This window comes from Glandiceps talaboti, chromosome 13 (assembly GCF_964340395.1).
Source record: "Glandiceps talaboti chromosome 13, keGlaTala1.1, whole genome shotgun sequence".
In the NCBI taxonomy this organism is placed as follows: Eukaryota; Metazoa; Hemichordata; class Enteropneusta; family Spengelidae; genus Glandiceps; species Glandiceps talaboti.
The window spans coordinates 15,182,478-15,199,942 of record NC_135561.1 but is presented as its reverse complement, the minus strand read 5'-3'; the positions used below and the strand labels follow the sequence as shown (position 1 = coordinate 15,199,942).

Genomic DNA, 17,465 nt, shown 5'->3' with positions numbered 1-17,465 from the left:
TATACCGTATTGGTAAGTGCGAGTCACGTGATCGTCAGTGTGTATGTTTCACCGCCTTACCATATGTCTTACATGCCAGACAGTGGCCGGGCCATATCTCATTTATTCAATACATTGTGTTGTTAATTTTTTCCGTGTTGTACAATTTATAATGATATTGATCAAATCTGACATAGTGTTATGATTTATCTGTGCTGACCGGGGTAACCGTGTTTAATGTGTTTTATGTACACGATATATAACACCCTGCAAGCACTCCTACAAACACTATTAGATTCTAAACAAAATAAAGTCATTAAAAACAGTACGATGTGATGTAAAAGTGTGAACACATCATTGTTTTCGTCATGTAGTCTTTTTTTCCCCATTTGTACACAGGTATAAAGCTAACTTGATCTAATCTGTTTGAAAAAAACAGTCTGGAAGTTTTGATAAATGTTTGCAGGTGAAAGGTTGATTTTGTTGCCCCACACTAAATCGTCGATGTTGTCTGCATATAATTATCTAATCACATTCTTCACCTCAGATCTAGGATATGTGTTTCATATTTACGATCGACTTTTCCTTGAACTTTGCGAGATTATCTAAAAATATACTAATTTCATTATAATTCGACTTTAAACTGGTTTGTATTTGTACTAGTAAAACATGTTTGGATCTATTAATTTTGAATACCATTTCATATTCTTATATCGTAAATTCTGCATGTTAACTAAGACAGTTTTCAAGCAGATTTATATTACCGTATTGGGGTCCTTGTCTGTCAGAACACAACTTTTTATCGTTCACCTTGGTCACGAATAAGCACATGTATTCCATATTCGTCGAAGAGGGCGGTATTTCTTTCAATCTGGTTTTGTAGTTCTATCAAAGCGGCGGCTAGCCTTCAACACCTAATGTTCTAGAATAATTTATTAACAACCGCAAACAATAAATTAGAAATTGGAGGCGTGCATCAAGACAGTCAACCCATTATTCATTAATGGACGTGCTTTGATAAGGTCACTTTTGTGTAAAAGTGTGTTAGGTTCTACTTTTGTGAGGACACTCACAAACTTTAAGGTCAAAATTAAAAGTTAAAAGGTCAAATTTCAAAAGCGATAACATAAGAGACATCAACAAGAGTTGACGTATGTAGTAAGTCAATCACCCAGTAAAAGGGCTTTTAAACTGAGACAGGGACATTGAGTCGACTTGCACGTCTCAGTGGATACATGAATGGGGACAAACGTCGCCGTCACCAAGATAACAGTGTTGAGATCTGGACCAAACACATTGTTTTGTTGGCAATGAGTTTTTTTTATGTCGCAAAATGATGATAAACACGTACTTCGGTCATAGACCCCACGAGAAATGGCGTTATGTTGGGATTCCGGGTAAAGTCGCATGAGTTCACGGTAACCTTATTCCCTATTATGCTAAATTCTGAATTATGTGACCTTGTGTATTTCCCGTTACAAGCTTCTACAGTCACTTGTGAGCTAATATTATAATCAACATGATCAAGGATGTAACTAATGACGTTCATAGGTATTTACGAATATTCACAAAATACCGTCACCTGTGAGGGCCGGGGGTAATCAATCCCGGTCTATGCAGTGGCATAAAATGTGACCCCCCCCTGTCCGATCCGTTGTGCTAAAACTGACCTTCCCTCAATTCCCTTTCTCAAAAATATGCCCCTACCCCTGTTCAAAATTCTTCCCCGTGACGTAGTTGTTGGAACTCAGAAGAACTTCCTGTTGGACAACTTAAGACTGAACTCGGTTTAACTCTAATACGTGCATGTGTAAGTGTAAGTCCAGCAGGGCAATTGCAACCAAACACTGTAATAGGAAAATTATATAAATACCTACACATATATATATATATCTATATAGTATATAATTTATATCCTTTGTTTATGTATTTTCTCTACTGAAATATTTTTGCAACAAGAATTGTCAACTCCCTTTTTCACAAGGCAAGCCATTGGGACTGTCTTTTTAATAAAAAAAAGTTGGAACTCAAGATTTAGTAGTCAGGCATTCTCGCAAACCAGAGCTGTTATTTCTTCCGCCTTACTACGAAATAACAGCTAGAGGTAGGTAGGGCACGTGCTGGAAGGTGCCGTAAAAGAGGTCGTGGTTTGCGACGATGTAGTCAGGAGGTCCTGGGTTCGAATCCAACAAGTGACCAGGATTTTTTTTATGTAATAAGATCGCATCACATTGATAGTTTTTGACGGCATGTGTTGTTTCCCACTATTACCACCACGTGCAGTTTGTGTTTGTATTAAATCAACATGCCTGTGTTTGGATCTAATTGGTTGAGCTGAAGGCCAGAACTCATAAAGACTAGATGAACGCACAACTGACAACCTCAGGACCAAGGTCAACATCTCCACTCACCACATTATCCCCAATATCTTGTCACACCCGGTTCCCCCTTTACTGCTGTGAGACCCGCTCCTCACCTCACACCACAACACACAGTCAATTCCCTGCATTTCATTGACATGTTGTTGGATGTGGTAGCAGTAGGATTTGAAACCGGTGGCAGCAGTGGGATCAAGCCAAAAATCATAAAATAATGCAATACTAGACAAAAAATGAGTCAAAGTAAAATGTAACCCTCCCCTAATTTCCATGTTCTAAAATATGGCCTCCTCTTAGGGTCGATTTGTAAAAAGTGCCCCCCCCCCCAATTCCTAGGACCTCCCCCTTACAATTACTGATGAGTCTGTTTAGTTGATACTGCATATCCCCAGGGCTGGTCCTAGAATCGAATACCACCTATTATCCACAGGAGATAGAAACTATCACCAAATTACGTAACTATATATAACAGTTACTGAATTCATTACGATCAGCAGACCCAATTACAAGTATCCCTGGAATCTTTCTATCCATCCATATTCACCATATGTCATTCGATGTGGAGGTTCACAAAGTTTCAATCACAGACACTTGTGACCCGAGAAATGTTACAGAATATAATAACATATAGACAATATTGACATATTTGGCCGATAATATTTGAAAAGGGTGAGATAAAAATGATAAATTACTGATAAATCATCACTAAACCACGAAATTCAATTAGGGAATTTTAATTTGCAATGCATGATGGACCTTACGTTTTTAATTTGTCCAAACACCGAGTAAGTATATTAAGCCGTGGGTGGACTTTAATAGGCGATCCAAGAAACCTGTGTCGTTTTTACCTCTTTCATATATTATCGCGCAACTATATCAATATTATCGATTTTTTAAAATTATATTTCGAAACACTATATCTCGGGTCACAAGTGTCTGTGGTTTCCATGCAATGTGCAATTTTTTTTAAAGGCAACAACATAAAAATCTGAAATATGCACGTGACGTAATATTGTTAGGTTAATACTTGTCTCTGAATTGTTTAGTCCTATGATTTCACGGTACAGAGAACACTATCACCCGGATAGTTTATGTTTGTATTCAGGTGACCACACGCTACGGGTTGTACTATCAGTGGGGTGTATAAATTATAATGTTCTCAAGGTTGAACTTTTTTTTAATTTTTTTTTTTAAATAGATAATTTGACAATTTTAGTCTGAAGGAGTTGAATTGCGCCATTATTATGATCGATACTTATACATTTGATGTCAGTTCTAATGAGAGGGCGTTGTCTATACAACGATCTCTGACGATCCCCGCATTCTTATACTGTATTAATCCAAACAGGTCGGTATTATTGCATTAAAAGACCCAGGTCTCTTACGTTACGCTCACTGTATATTGTACCTTCAGTCAATTATTTATTCTGCTCACGTTGACAGAACAAAGATATTAACAAAGAAGGGCAGTTAAAAATCGTTATTCGCTTTGTCCCATTGTGGATTTGTAGTTTTGCCTTTCTATATTGCATGGACTGAACGTAACATGGTAAAGGGTGTTCCACAAGTGTTATGCTGTCTGTCGCTACTCCTCATTTGCATAACAGAGAGTGAAATTCAAATACTCGCATTTGATTGGGTCATTGCCAGTCTGTTTACGTCGTCGGAAGCTTCCTTCTTGGCTCAATTAAGCACTGCACACACTGTTCTAGATCTGTTGCTGGTTCCACTGCTAGCATACACATAGTTTGACTCTTTATCAGCCAACACTTTTCAGTTGTAAAGATGACGGCCTCGGCGAATATTCCAAGTTTTTCTGTCGCCGACTATGTAATCTTCGGCCTGTTGCTCTGTGTGTCTGCTGGCATCGGGATATTTCATGCTTTAACAGGAGGAAGACAAAAAACAACCAACGAGTTCTTGATGGCCAACCGTAACATGAATCCCGCACCGGTGGCGATGTCTCTCACTGTTAGTTTTATGTCCGCTATCACCATTCTCGGCACACCAGCAGAACACTACGTCTATGGTAGCATGTATTCTTTGTTCGGCATCAGTTACACCATAGTTATGATTTGTTCAGCGGAGTTGTACATGCCCATATTTTATCATCTTCATCTTACCAGTGCATATGAGGTAACCCATCTTTTATCTCAAGTTATCAATTTTTGCTCAGTTTATCATGTATATATTATATTTAATGTAACCGGGACCCCCACACGCCTTTGTTATCAGTGTATTGTGTGTGTATGTCACATATAAACAAAGGCTACACTACATTCTTTGAAATTTAAACTATGCTTAATTATGCATTACGGGTTATTGTTATTCACATCACACGTTTAACATGTCAATTACATATTATAAATATTATAAATATATATCCATACAAATTATATTGTATATACGTATATATACGTATTGTATTGGGAATCAAGCCTTTATGATCTGTATACAAATAACATACCCACTAAAGTGCAACGTTGTAACTGTTATTTACTAGAAAGAAGTCTAGTGGTCCGAGTTATTATACTGTGTTCTAGATGTCATGTAGTGTACATTAACAGTGTGACGTAGTATAGGATTTATATTTGATATGCGTGACCTGATATTCTGTAAAGTTGTTAGGAAGGTGCGTATGTTCAGCTAAGAAGCCTTTTTGATGAAGGGCTTGCATGCTGCCCTTCGCCCCCCCCCCCCCCGACTGTTTTGTCTGCTAAATTCACATCTTTCAAAATCGACCACAGAGGTCACTCAATACTGTTAAATCGTACACGGTGCATGATCTATTAAAGTTTATTAAGCTAGTCGAGTAGTTTATCAATATATCACTTTCTCCATACATTTGTTGTTTAGTATGTCGTCAAAAAAACGGGGATGGTTTCAGTGATAGATTCAGAGCCAGGAAAAATCTGCCTAACTAAAACAGAAATCATTGAAATGTGAAGTCGAGGAATTAGGTCAACGGATTTTTAGGGCATCTGTTTTATCTTACGTCGCTTTGCAAGTAGTCTTGATGCATATACACTGTAATGATTAGTGTCATGTAAGGCGATGTATCGTTGTAGGCAGGTTTTCAAGTACTAATATTACCAATGCATTTTATGTCACAACAAAGCCGAAGGTGACCATTTATTTGCCAGTGTCGTGAAAGCATTCAGCTTACCACTAATGTATTTCCGTACCGTAGCATTGTTATGCTCAAACACTCTGACTACGTCACTACATTCATCAATGAGAGTAGTTTGACTCCAGGGTTTAGATCGAAGATAACTTTCAAATAATGCATCCGTACGTACGTTCGATCTTAGAACAGAAAGTCAAGGATATTATAGATAAGTGTGAAGTTAAATAACTTTTTGGACATGTATCACACTCAGCTGTGTACATTTAGCCGCCGTTTATATTCATTGTAGTTGGTGATAGTGATGCGTTACAACGAGTAGTACGACTTATGCAGACAAGGTTAAGAGTTTAGCCGGTGCTATAGAAGAAAGTCAGTGAATGTGTCTACAGGTATTTTTAGTACGAATAGTAAACAGAGGGTAGGAATGGACGTCAGGGTACACCATTTGATATGGGAGGGGGGGGGGCTGGAGGATTTGTATGTATGCATGTATGTATGCATGTATGTATGTATGTATGTATGTATGTATGTATGTATGTATGTATGTATGTATGTATGTATGTATGCATGCATGCATGCATGCATGCATGTATGTATGTATGTATGTATGTATGTATGTGTGTGTGTGTGTGTGTGTGTGTGTATGTATGTATGTATGTATGTATGTATGTATGTGTGTGTGTATGTATGTATGTATGTGTGTGTGTGCGTGCGTGTGTGCGTACGTACGTGTGTTTATGTATGTATGTATGTATGTATGTATGTATGTATGTATGTATGTATGTATGTATGTATGTATGTATGTATGTATGTATGTATGTATGTATGTATGTATACAACCATAAAAATAAAAGAAAATGTTGATCGATATACAATGTACTTGGGATATCTGTAAGCCTTGCTGCGTGACCCGATCGATACAACGCGACATAAAACATATCTTTCCAAAAAAAAAACTGCATAAAAATTAAATAACTTCTAGTATACAAAAGATTGCTTTCTAGTTTACTATCCGAAACAACTTGTTGTCGAGGTGGCTGAAAATAATGACTTTGAGTCCATATACTCTAGCCCCCTCAAGATATTGAAATGGTGTATCCTCCTTATTTTGTTTACGTGGATGGCCGGGGGGGCTAATGACCGGAGGTATGTTTGTGTGTGTGTGCGGTTACGTCATTGGTAGGTACTTTTGACCGATATCACAAAGAGAGTCCATCGAATACAAGCTAGGTTACGCAAGATTTCGATTTGTTTTCTTTTGTCACGTTACGTGCTGTACTGATGTATTGCTCGAATCACCAGTGCTATCATGCCAATATTAACGGCTACTTGAGTAGACAATCTTGAATGGTCCACCATCTCAAGTATAAGGTTAAGATATAGACCTATTACGGATTGTCTTACTTGTACCTAGTTTGCAGATGTTTTACGTGTATCCGTATGTATGTATGTATGTATGTATGTATGTATGTATGTATGTATGTATGTATGTATGTATGTATGTATGTATGTATGTATGTATGTATGTATGTATGTATGTATGTATGTATGTAATGTACATTTAGGGTTTGTCAAAAGCTACATAAGTATTGATACTAGCTGTACCATAGACTAGCTATTTCGGAGTTCGATACGACCAATGCTAATTTAAATTATGAAAAGCGAAGACAGAAAGACGGTCACGTCATGATACAACTCTATTGAATATTCCCCCTTTTGATGCCTCGTTCGATTCTGACAAAATTGACCGAAAATACAACTGTGTATAGTTCCTTTAGACCTATGTGATGAGTGACAGTCCTTTCGTACCTATTTTCTCCATGTTTTAATGATGTTGTAGCTTACATGTAGCTCTATTGTAAAATAAATTCCAGGTTTTCGTTTACAAAATGGTGGGAATATACAACTTAGTCTGGGAAGACTGCAACTTGACGCAGCTCATTTGCACAAAACTTTATGGCTGCAAATAAATATTTTCGCCTTCCTTGAAATGTATACGTATTATCTTTCGACCCCTGTAGTTATTTTAAAAGTTTTACAGAAATAGGCCAAATCTGCCTTCATCTGTGTATAGTACGTCATTGTTACCATAGCAACCGAAGTGAGTGAGTGAGAGTCCAGTAACCCAACACACTCATAGGCGCAATGAATGATACAATTGCATAGAACTTAAAACGATTTATAGAACTTGACCCTAATAGGCGGGTCATCATTTTGATAAGAAATGGAAGAGATGTAGTTTGTAATTGTTTCTTTACGATGCTTAGCCAGTCTACATGTATTTGTGTGTGTGTGTGTGTGTGTGTGTGTGTGTGTGCGTGCGTGCATGTGCGTGTGTTTGCCTGCCTGCCTGCCTGCCTGCCTGCCTGCGTCTGTAGTCAGACTTCGAGAAGACTTGTTAACTGAAATATCATGCCACTACTCATTTGCATGTCACTGTTACAATACACACTTGTCTTTAAATATATCTGTACACGTTTCGTACCCATATCTCGCCCTCTATAGTCTGTTCTACACAATACACAACGTTAACGACGTTCGACATAAAACGTTATACACACAATATATATATATATATATATATATATATATATATATATATATGTATGTATGTATATATAAACAAACACACGTGTGTATGTATGTATGTATGTATGTATGTATGTATGTATGTATGTATGTATGTATGTATGTATGTATGTATGTATGTATGTATGTATGTATGTATGTATGTATGACAAAGTACACTGATCAACGACTAGTAGACGCTACGACACCATGAAGGATTGAATTATGTTTACCCATCAACTCACAACGGTAATATACTAATATGATGAAACATAACCCAAAATCAGTTACATTAGTTAAAAAATTAATGTCTATTTCATAAAGTTGAGAACACGTATTATACAATAGGACATAGTATAATGTATCTAAGTAAGCTTTTGTGTTTGTATGTGGGAATGAAGTTACTTTGTTATTATATTGTTAAGTATTTCTCTCTTATCATGTAAATGTTGCGTCAGAGGCGACACTTTGTTCCGTCACGTCCCTCGACCCTGTCTTGTGTCAGATGTGACAATTTGTTCGGTCACGTGATCCTTTGACCTTATCCTGACCACATCCGTTATAAACATCAACTTCCAGCTGTTGTAAAAAATATTGCATCTGTCTGATCATCAAAACATGTGCTGTACAACTCACAAACTGGCATGCTGAAGTTGAGGGATATATATCCATTCCAAGAAGCACGCCATCTCGTATAAAGGAGAGTATGGCTACCAACAATGTGACGTAGGATAGTACCTCATGAATTTATCTGATCCGTAAACGACACCATTATACATGTATGTTAAATTGCTCTAGGGTTTCATGATTTAAAGTAACATACGGTACTTACTTTTAATATATTTAGTGACAATAACTGTGATTTGAGAGAGAAGCAGTGGCAGGACTCGTATCTCCACATCGTCGATATTTAGAATCCCATAAAGTTCAGAAACGTTCACAGGGAGGGAAATGACAGTGTTTTTCTTCGACTTATTTAAACCAAAAAAAAAATCCTTTATTCAAAATAGACCTGATGACAGCCATACATTGTACATACGAGTCGTTGTGATATAGTCTTATAGGGTGCTGTCGTATACGTAGCAGACGATGAATGTTTACGACCAATGGCTGAGGTGTAACAAAAAAATTATGTGGTTCCGATTACACTCAATTTTAGAATAGGTGATTTTTTTAATTTTGTTTTTGTTTTCATGCGTGAGTGTGCAGTTCAGGTAGTTATGATTTCCTTTATTTTCCATATGGTCTCTGTGTTATTGGTTTCTTCTCATCAGATGTACAGCCAATACAGATTGGAAGAACAGTTTTATATTGTCTTTTTAAGTAATTGATGTCAAATTCCACGTCCACTATTTCTCGCGAGACTTCACAATTTTCGCGATTTTATTTTTTCTCGAATATGTGAAAATAAGTTTATGGTCGGCAGTGAAAAACTAGGGGGGGGGAGGGGTTGGGTTGGGCCTAATAGTCGATATCCATTTCGTCATTGACCTCACCACTTGATAAATTTTGGTGCATTGACTTCAATATTACTGAAAGACCAACCACACCTTTGCTGACAGGCAACTCATTTAATATGTGGTTTTCATCAATTATATGTTGTTTCGGATCAAAAATGATGTTTTTAACAGAATCGCTTCCCCCAAACAATTGTGGGGGGAGGGTGTTTAGCTGTTCTTATGTGCCCTCCCACTGTTTGTGATGGGGATATCGATCTGCCATCCCTCCCAGTGGGTCTCAACTTTCCCGCCAACCCACTAGTGGCCACTGCCTACCCAATACTGTGAATGGTTTACCCACTCTCCACCAGGAAAACGTTTGTCCTTTCCGCTATACCAACAATCATTTCAATGAGCGTTACCCTACAGACATCATCATGTTTCCCCCCCCCCCTCACTGTATCAAAATCAGAACTTCCCCTCTGCAATTCTTCCTTGTTTTCTCCTCTCCCTCTAGCTATCTCAAAAATTACCCACCCATTGAAAAATTGCACATATAGAACAGTTTTTTGCAAGAACGGTTTGGTTGACTGCACCTGATATCTTTACTTTCTGAACAGTCAATGACCAGATCATTGTTTACAAACAGTATCTTTTCCCTTCGGTCATTGTAGTTTGCTGTTTTCATTCGAATCGATGACGTCAACGTAGAAAGTACGAACCATGCCATTGTAAGATTGCTGACAATGCAACGAGTAACACTGAAGTCAAACACTTTCTCGATGTGCTACACTTGTTTACAGCATTCATATAAAGTGTTTCAATTGTTTTATTTACAAACTTAGCATGTGGCCTTTCTAGTGTGGTCAGTTAGCAAATGAAACAGTATACTTTTAGTTTTACACTTGATATGGATGCTATAAACTATGGTATATACAGAGAACGCTTTACTTTGGTGTTATGGATTGTAATTGTACCCAATGGGATGTGATTCGTTCGTCCGATTCAATGTCATCTGTGTCAGAACATGAAAAGACTGTTGGCAAGTTTTGCTGTACAATCCAACAAACGTAGAAAAATGACATTCCATGCTTAGGAATGTTGAACAACTTTCACTGCAATCCTACCCAAATGCACGCTTTCCTATGTTTTCCATTACTAGTTTGCGCTGTTCAAGAACCCGGCCATTGCGGTCAAAGGGTCTGTGTTTATTATGATGACGTTACATTGATTGATAAAACAGTTGTTCAGTTGAATCACTGTATGAAGGTTGACGGTTGTCCTGGAGTAGACTCGTTGAATATCAATTACCAGACGCTGATAAATCATACACGACCTTTTCACATCATCACACACACACATCACATCTAGTATAGTAGCGACTCTCCCTGCGACTCACTGGTGTGGTTAACTTTACGAATTCCCCATACTAGCTACTATACGGTGCACCAATACCCATACTAGCCACTATACGGTGCACCAATGCCCATACTAGCCACTATACGGTGCACCAATGCCCATACTAGCCACTATGTGGTGAACCAATGCCCCATACTAGCCACTATGTGGTGAACCAATGCCCCATACTAGCCACTATACGGTGCACCAATGCCCATACTAGCCACTATGTGGTGAACCAATGCCCCATACTAGCCACTACGTGGTGAACCAATGGCCCATACTAGCCACTATGTGGTTATTCAATTCCCATACTAGCCACTATGTGGTGAACCAATTCCCATACTAGCCACTATGTGGTTATTCAATTCCCATACTAGCCACTATGTGGTGAACCAATTCCCATACTAGCCACTATGTGGCGAGCCAGTGCCCCATACTAGCCACTATGTGGCGAACCAGTGCCCCATACTAGCCACTATGTGGCGAACCAATTCCCATACTAGCCACTATGGGGCCATACTGCCTACGCCCTTTGCGTGTCTGATTACGTTATAATTATGTCCTATAGGAACATAGCCGAAATCAACCAAGCAGGTGGTTAGTTCCTTACTGTTTAGTGTACGGGCCAGTATTTGGCAAACTATCAACATTTCTGTTACTAAATTGTGAAATTGCTTGCATAATATAATATATCAGAACACTGTGATAGATAAAAATACATTAATTTGATTCACCATGTCCAATTTATAATGGCGGGGTCACCATGCACTACATACAGTATGTGTTGACGATCACTTATTTTACAAGGATGTCTGACTGTACCCTAGTTCTACGAAGCCATCGTGTACTGTTCAGGTGTGAGATTTTTTATTTACGAACAATGCAAATAGCACCTTTCTCACAAATATGATCTGTATTCTGTCAGTGAATTGTAGCGTACAGTGTACCACGTTGAATTAGCAGAGCAAGGATAGAGACCCAGACAACAACATGTGATAGGAATAGGTCAGGGTTACGATATACATGTGTACATAGTTTTATAAAACATGTTATACATGTAACACATAGCGCACAGTCATACGTTTCTAGGCCATTTTATTGACGCCCTCCAAGCAGTATTAGTAAAACGCATCACTTTGAAATGTCTTTTACCATTGAGGCTTCAACACACCTTTAAAGACTTCCGTTGTTGCTGTGATGAACTTCAAGGACTTGACAAGGTTATCTAGTTAGCGTCATGTATCGTCCGCTCTTTTCTGTGACTCATTTCCAGCGTCGTAGATACAATCCGTGTAACAATTTGAAGTCCAACGACGCGGGTAATTTAAAGCTCGCAGTCAGGGTTGGTACAGAAACAGCGAATCCTTTGTTGTGGGCACATTGACCCCGACCAAATTATGACCTCTGCATATCATATACGGCCTGTACCTACCCCATGCATTGTTTTGTCCATTCGGTTACTGCACGTGTACATGTTTGGAATTGTAAGCACACTGTCGAGGTCTTGTTACCACATTGTTGTGGTATATACATAGTGTCATGGTACAGACATATGTACAGAGACGGTGTTGCGATGCAGACACAGTATGTTGTGGTACTAATGTAGTGTTATGGTGCATGGCATAGTGTTGTGTTAAACAGTGTTACTGATGTAGTGTCGTAGCACAAACATGGTAGAGACATAGTGTCATGGTACAGACATTGTGTGGTGTTACAGACACAGTGTCATGTTACAGACATTGTGTGGTGTTACAGACACTGTGTCATGGTACAGACATTGTGTGGTGTTACAGACACTGTGTCATGGTACAGACATTGTGTGGTGTTAAAGACATAGTGTCATGGTACAGACATTGTGTGGTGTTACAGATACAGTGTCATGTTACAGACATTGTGTAATTTTACAGACATAGTGTCATGGTACAGACATTGTGTGGTGTTACAGACACTGTGTCATGGTACAGACATTGTGTGGTGTTACAGACATTGTGTGGTGTTACAGACATAGTGTGGTGTTACAGACATAGTGTCATGTTACAGACATTGTGTGGTGTTACAGACACTGTGTCATGGTACAGACATTGTGTGGTGTTACAGACATAGTGTCATGGTACAGACATTGAATGGTGTCACAGACATAACCATGGTACAGACGTTTAAAAAAAACCAAGATAGTCCTGGCGTTAAGTAGCACCCAACTAAAACTACTTAGTTCAATAAAAGTTCAAACGAAGTGTTATAAACATGTTTTCGTTTTCAATGCCCTTTACAGTAAATGATGTGTTTATAACATATCATTAGTATCCTCTTACATTGTATTTCGTTTCGTCATTTCCCTAGCTGGCTACCTGTTGACGCAAATATTCACGTCACCAAAGGATCTTCACCCCCAGATATTTGTTTTTATTTACTACATGTGTTTGTCTTACGTCAGTCATTTCCAATGAAAACGACCCTATGAGGCTGGCAATAAATTGACACCCCAGTATATATAGAATGAATTCGACTCATCAACAAATCATTATAGCGATTACGAATAGAATACATGAATGTGTTTAGAGTCACTCAGCTGTGATTGGATGTATGGGTATTTGAGAACCATATATTGTACACGTTATCACACTTAGGGAGCCTGTTTTGTTTTCATATCAACTCCTCACCCCGTCGCCGTCTTGAAAGCAGTTGAGTGTAACACGTTCCAAAAAAAAAAGATGACTGCAACAGCGGACGTTCCTCGTTTCTCCATAGCGGATTTTGTGGTGTTTGGCTTGCTGTTATTCGTGTCAGCTGGGATCGGAGTATTCCATGCTTTCACTGGCGGTAAACAGAAGACGACCGGGGAATTCCTGATGGCTGATCGTAACATGCGACCATGGCCAGTTGGTGCATCCTTGATTGCAAGCTTCATGTCAGCCATCACGGTTTTAGGTACCCCAGCAGAACATTACATATATGGAAGCATGTTTGGTTACTTTGGCCTCACGTATACAATTGTTATGATCTTTTCTGCCGAATTTTACATGCCTATATTCTACAGGTTGGGATTGACAAGTGCTTACCAGGTAACGTAAATATTTATGTAACTGTCACAATCGTGCTGTAATCACTCACGCTAATTCGCTTGCTCCGTGGGGTGTCAAAATATTTTCTTAATGTTATACTGAAGGAACAGTTCATCTACAATATAGACTACACTATTAAAGAAACATGAATAAATTTCATCTGGCTTGTATTATTATTATTTGCCTAGCCTTGGCACGTGTTGTAAATAATATTATAAGCAAACAAATGATATAAAGTTAGCTGTGTAGGTCGGGTACAACACACAAAAGCATTGTTGGTTTATTTGCTTAGCCCCATGATAAAAATGGTAAATGTTGAAGTAATAAAATTTTAGGGTAAGCCATCAAATGTTTTGTTTTACAGTAAAAGACATCAAATCATCCCTTCAATCAATCAGTCAGTCAGGTATTGGCCACGGAGAGTTTTATGACAGTGATAGCCTGACCTGTACTGTGTTACCTTTAGGCCAAATAAAAAAAATTGTATGTCTCCGATAACCCGTCCGACATCAGTTCATGGTACTGACCATAAACATTTTTTTGGCATTCTAAGTTTATTTCTTAATGATGAGAAGTTACCCATATTGACATGAAAACTGTATGCAATGGTATGTTATCGCTATAAAGGCTGTTCGTCGCTCTATTTCAGAACAGGTCGATGACGATTTCATCACATCTGGCGTACTACCAAATTTGAATATGCCGGTCTGAGTTAACCAGGCTTTAAACAACTGTGGTGAACTAGCTAACTTAAAATAGAATAGAGTTTATTTGAATGATCATATTTCAGACGGTAGTTCATAGGTTGAATGAATTCTACTACGACCATCGAACATTCTTTATGAAATTTCTTGCTGTGGCCTGTCATAATAGCAGCTGGATTATGGAAGTATTTACTAATAGTTTTCCTCTGACTACAGATACGTTCCGAAGTTTTTTTTTATCGTATATCTCGTTCACCACGAACCTTGGCTTATGTTACCTTACCACGAACCATGGCTTATGTTATAGATAGTCAACGAGTTCGGGAGGGTTATATGTGCCAATAAACGAGGCTCATATATATATATATATATATATATATATATATATATATATATATATATATATATATATATATATATATATATATATATATATATATATATATATATATATATATATATATATGTCACACCCCTAAGAAAGAGTGGGTTATGGCTCCATATAACCAACCGAAATCAGCCTCTGATTGGCCAAGTCGGTCTACCCATAGTATAAATTACCTTACCACGAACCATGGCTTATGTTATCTTACCACGAACCATGGCTTATGTTATCTTACCACGAACCATGGCTTATGTTATCTTACCACTAACCATGGCTTATATTAGGCTTACTACGAACCATACTGTAGTGTAATAATGATGCGAAACTGTGATGAAATTCGATAGTATAGTCTGCCCTTGGTGTCAGCAGTGTCGTCCTACAATATAACCGAACCACTGCCAAATTTGTCACCTGATAATCGCTAGTTTCAGTACCGCTAGTTCTTGTACAAAAAACACCGAGAACGTTAAAATGGCACTAGCTGGGTTTATAAACCTTTTACTCATCAAGTGAAAATACGCACATAGTACCCCAATTAAACTTTTCTAGTGTAATGTTAATGTCGCTGCATACCTTTTAGTACTATTACCTTCTGACATTATCAAAACAGTTGATTACCTAGTACGGATTCGTGGACATTTTTTTGATACGTATAAAAAATTACGTCATCGGATCATTTATATGTCATATCTTAATACCAGATTTGAGTTCAGTCAATTGCAAGTGATAGTTATGTATACTTCAGTAAGTAGAATACTACGAGTGACTTGTAAAATACACGGCATAAATTTATCCCCAAAACGTATTAACTCAACTTGTGCCCCCCCTTAACAGACACCGAACCGCGTGAGACAACAAATGAGGTACATTACCGGGCCCTAGTTTGCTCTTACTCCTAAGCATAGGCAGTAAACCACAAACAAAACTCGCCACACAATAAAAATATTTGTCCGACGTCAAAGCGATGGACGAGTTACGATGAAATCTCTGAAGCGATTCATTTGTTAGTTTTAATTGTATCACTTGTCAAAGAGGGCACTTTCGGACAACATTTTGTCGATATATTTGAAAATGGAGAGAGAAAAAAAAGCAAGTGTGAGAAAGAGCCTCGTCACGGTCTGGGCAACAAATCATCAGAGTTCAAACGTCAATGGAAACAGATGTCCGTGACCTAAAGAACTTCTAGGCCATACACTTGTTTAGTCGTTATGGTACGTACTTTATCATCATGGTGAATGCAAACAACAATGAAAATGTCGTCAGCAAACTAATGTGGTAAACAGATTTCAGGGCAGATATATTGTAATCTAAAAAGTTATGCCTCAAGAGTAACGCACTGATTTAAAATTGAATTGTTTCGTAATCAACACAAGTGATAAACACTTTGAAAGTGGCACAAGCGGAGTTTATACTTTGTGGTGCTAGATGTACGCTGATGCCAGAAGGAATTATTTTTATCATATATTTTAATATAATGGACAATAAAGGTTTTGAATTTTGAATTGAATGACTTTTAAAAACACAGCGTATTTAAAAGTCACTCGTAGTAATACTTCCAAGCATTCTCGCAAACCAGAGCCATTATTTCTTCCGCTGCACTTCGAAATAAGTGTAGCGGACCAGTAGGGACCGGCTCTTTAAGAACGGTACCGTAAAACGGTCGTGGTTTGCGACGATGCTTCCAATTTCATGACTGAAAACATGGTATTAAGATATAACATATAAACACATAATATATATAATACATAAAGGATCCGATGACGTCACATTTAATACTTAGTATCAACAAAAAGTTCAGGAATCCATACTATGCTATCAAGTGTTCTAACAATGCCAGAAGACAAATGTAATGTTATAGAAGGCATGGAGCTACATTAACATTATAAATACTAGAATACTAGTAGTTTATTCGAGGTCCTATGTATGTATTTTCACTTGAGTTAAAAAGTTTATAAACTCAAGATGTGGCACTAGAAGGACAGCTTCAAAACAATACCAGCTAAATCTGCATTATTATAGGCGTGCGTGAGAATAAGTCAACCTTCTTGTTCTATTTTGACCCTCCATCATGAGGTAAAATACTATTGCAGGGACCGAGAATTGTCTTGGTTCGTGGTTCGCGACCCGGGACGAGAACTGGCTAGACTAGTCCATTCTTTGTGTCTTGACGTACAAAGCATGACAACAGTGGTGATTCTTATCCATGTCGTTTGAACTCAGTGCATTTTCACCCTCTGACCTTATGTGTATTGTAGTGTGTAAGAAACTAGCTTGATGTTTACGCAGCGGGGTTTCGACACGTCTTCTTGAAACACCACACCGTATGCATCCAGAGCTAATGAGAGACACGTCGTTGTTAGTACATTCGATAGGTTTTTATGCACCATCGTAAAACCAAGGTAAACAATCTTGTCCTGACGTG

The 17,465-nt window shown here is 38.1% G+C and overlaps 1 protein-coding gene across 2 annotated transcripts in view; it reads left to right on the top strand.

The window, feature by feature from the left end:
• Window positions 1-4,090: 4,090 nt before the first annotated feature.
• Window positions 4,091-17,465, top strand: part of LOC144444570 (sodium-coupled monocarboxylate transporter 1-like) — a 29,494-nt gene continuing 16,119 nt past the window's right edge. Inside the window, exon 1 of one of the 2 annotated variants that reach the window (XM_078134046.1) lies at window positions 4,091-4,493. In XM_078134046.1, the coding sequence (XP_077990172.1) occupies window positions 4,143-4,493 (351 nt within the window). In that variant the 5' untranslated portion in view covers window positions 4,091-4,142. Of the gene's footprint in view, window positions 4,494-13,397; window positions 13,955-17,465 lie in introns of those variants that run through there. The other variant, XM_078134045.1, reaches the window with a different exon arrangement.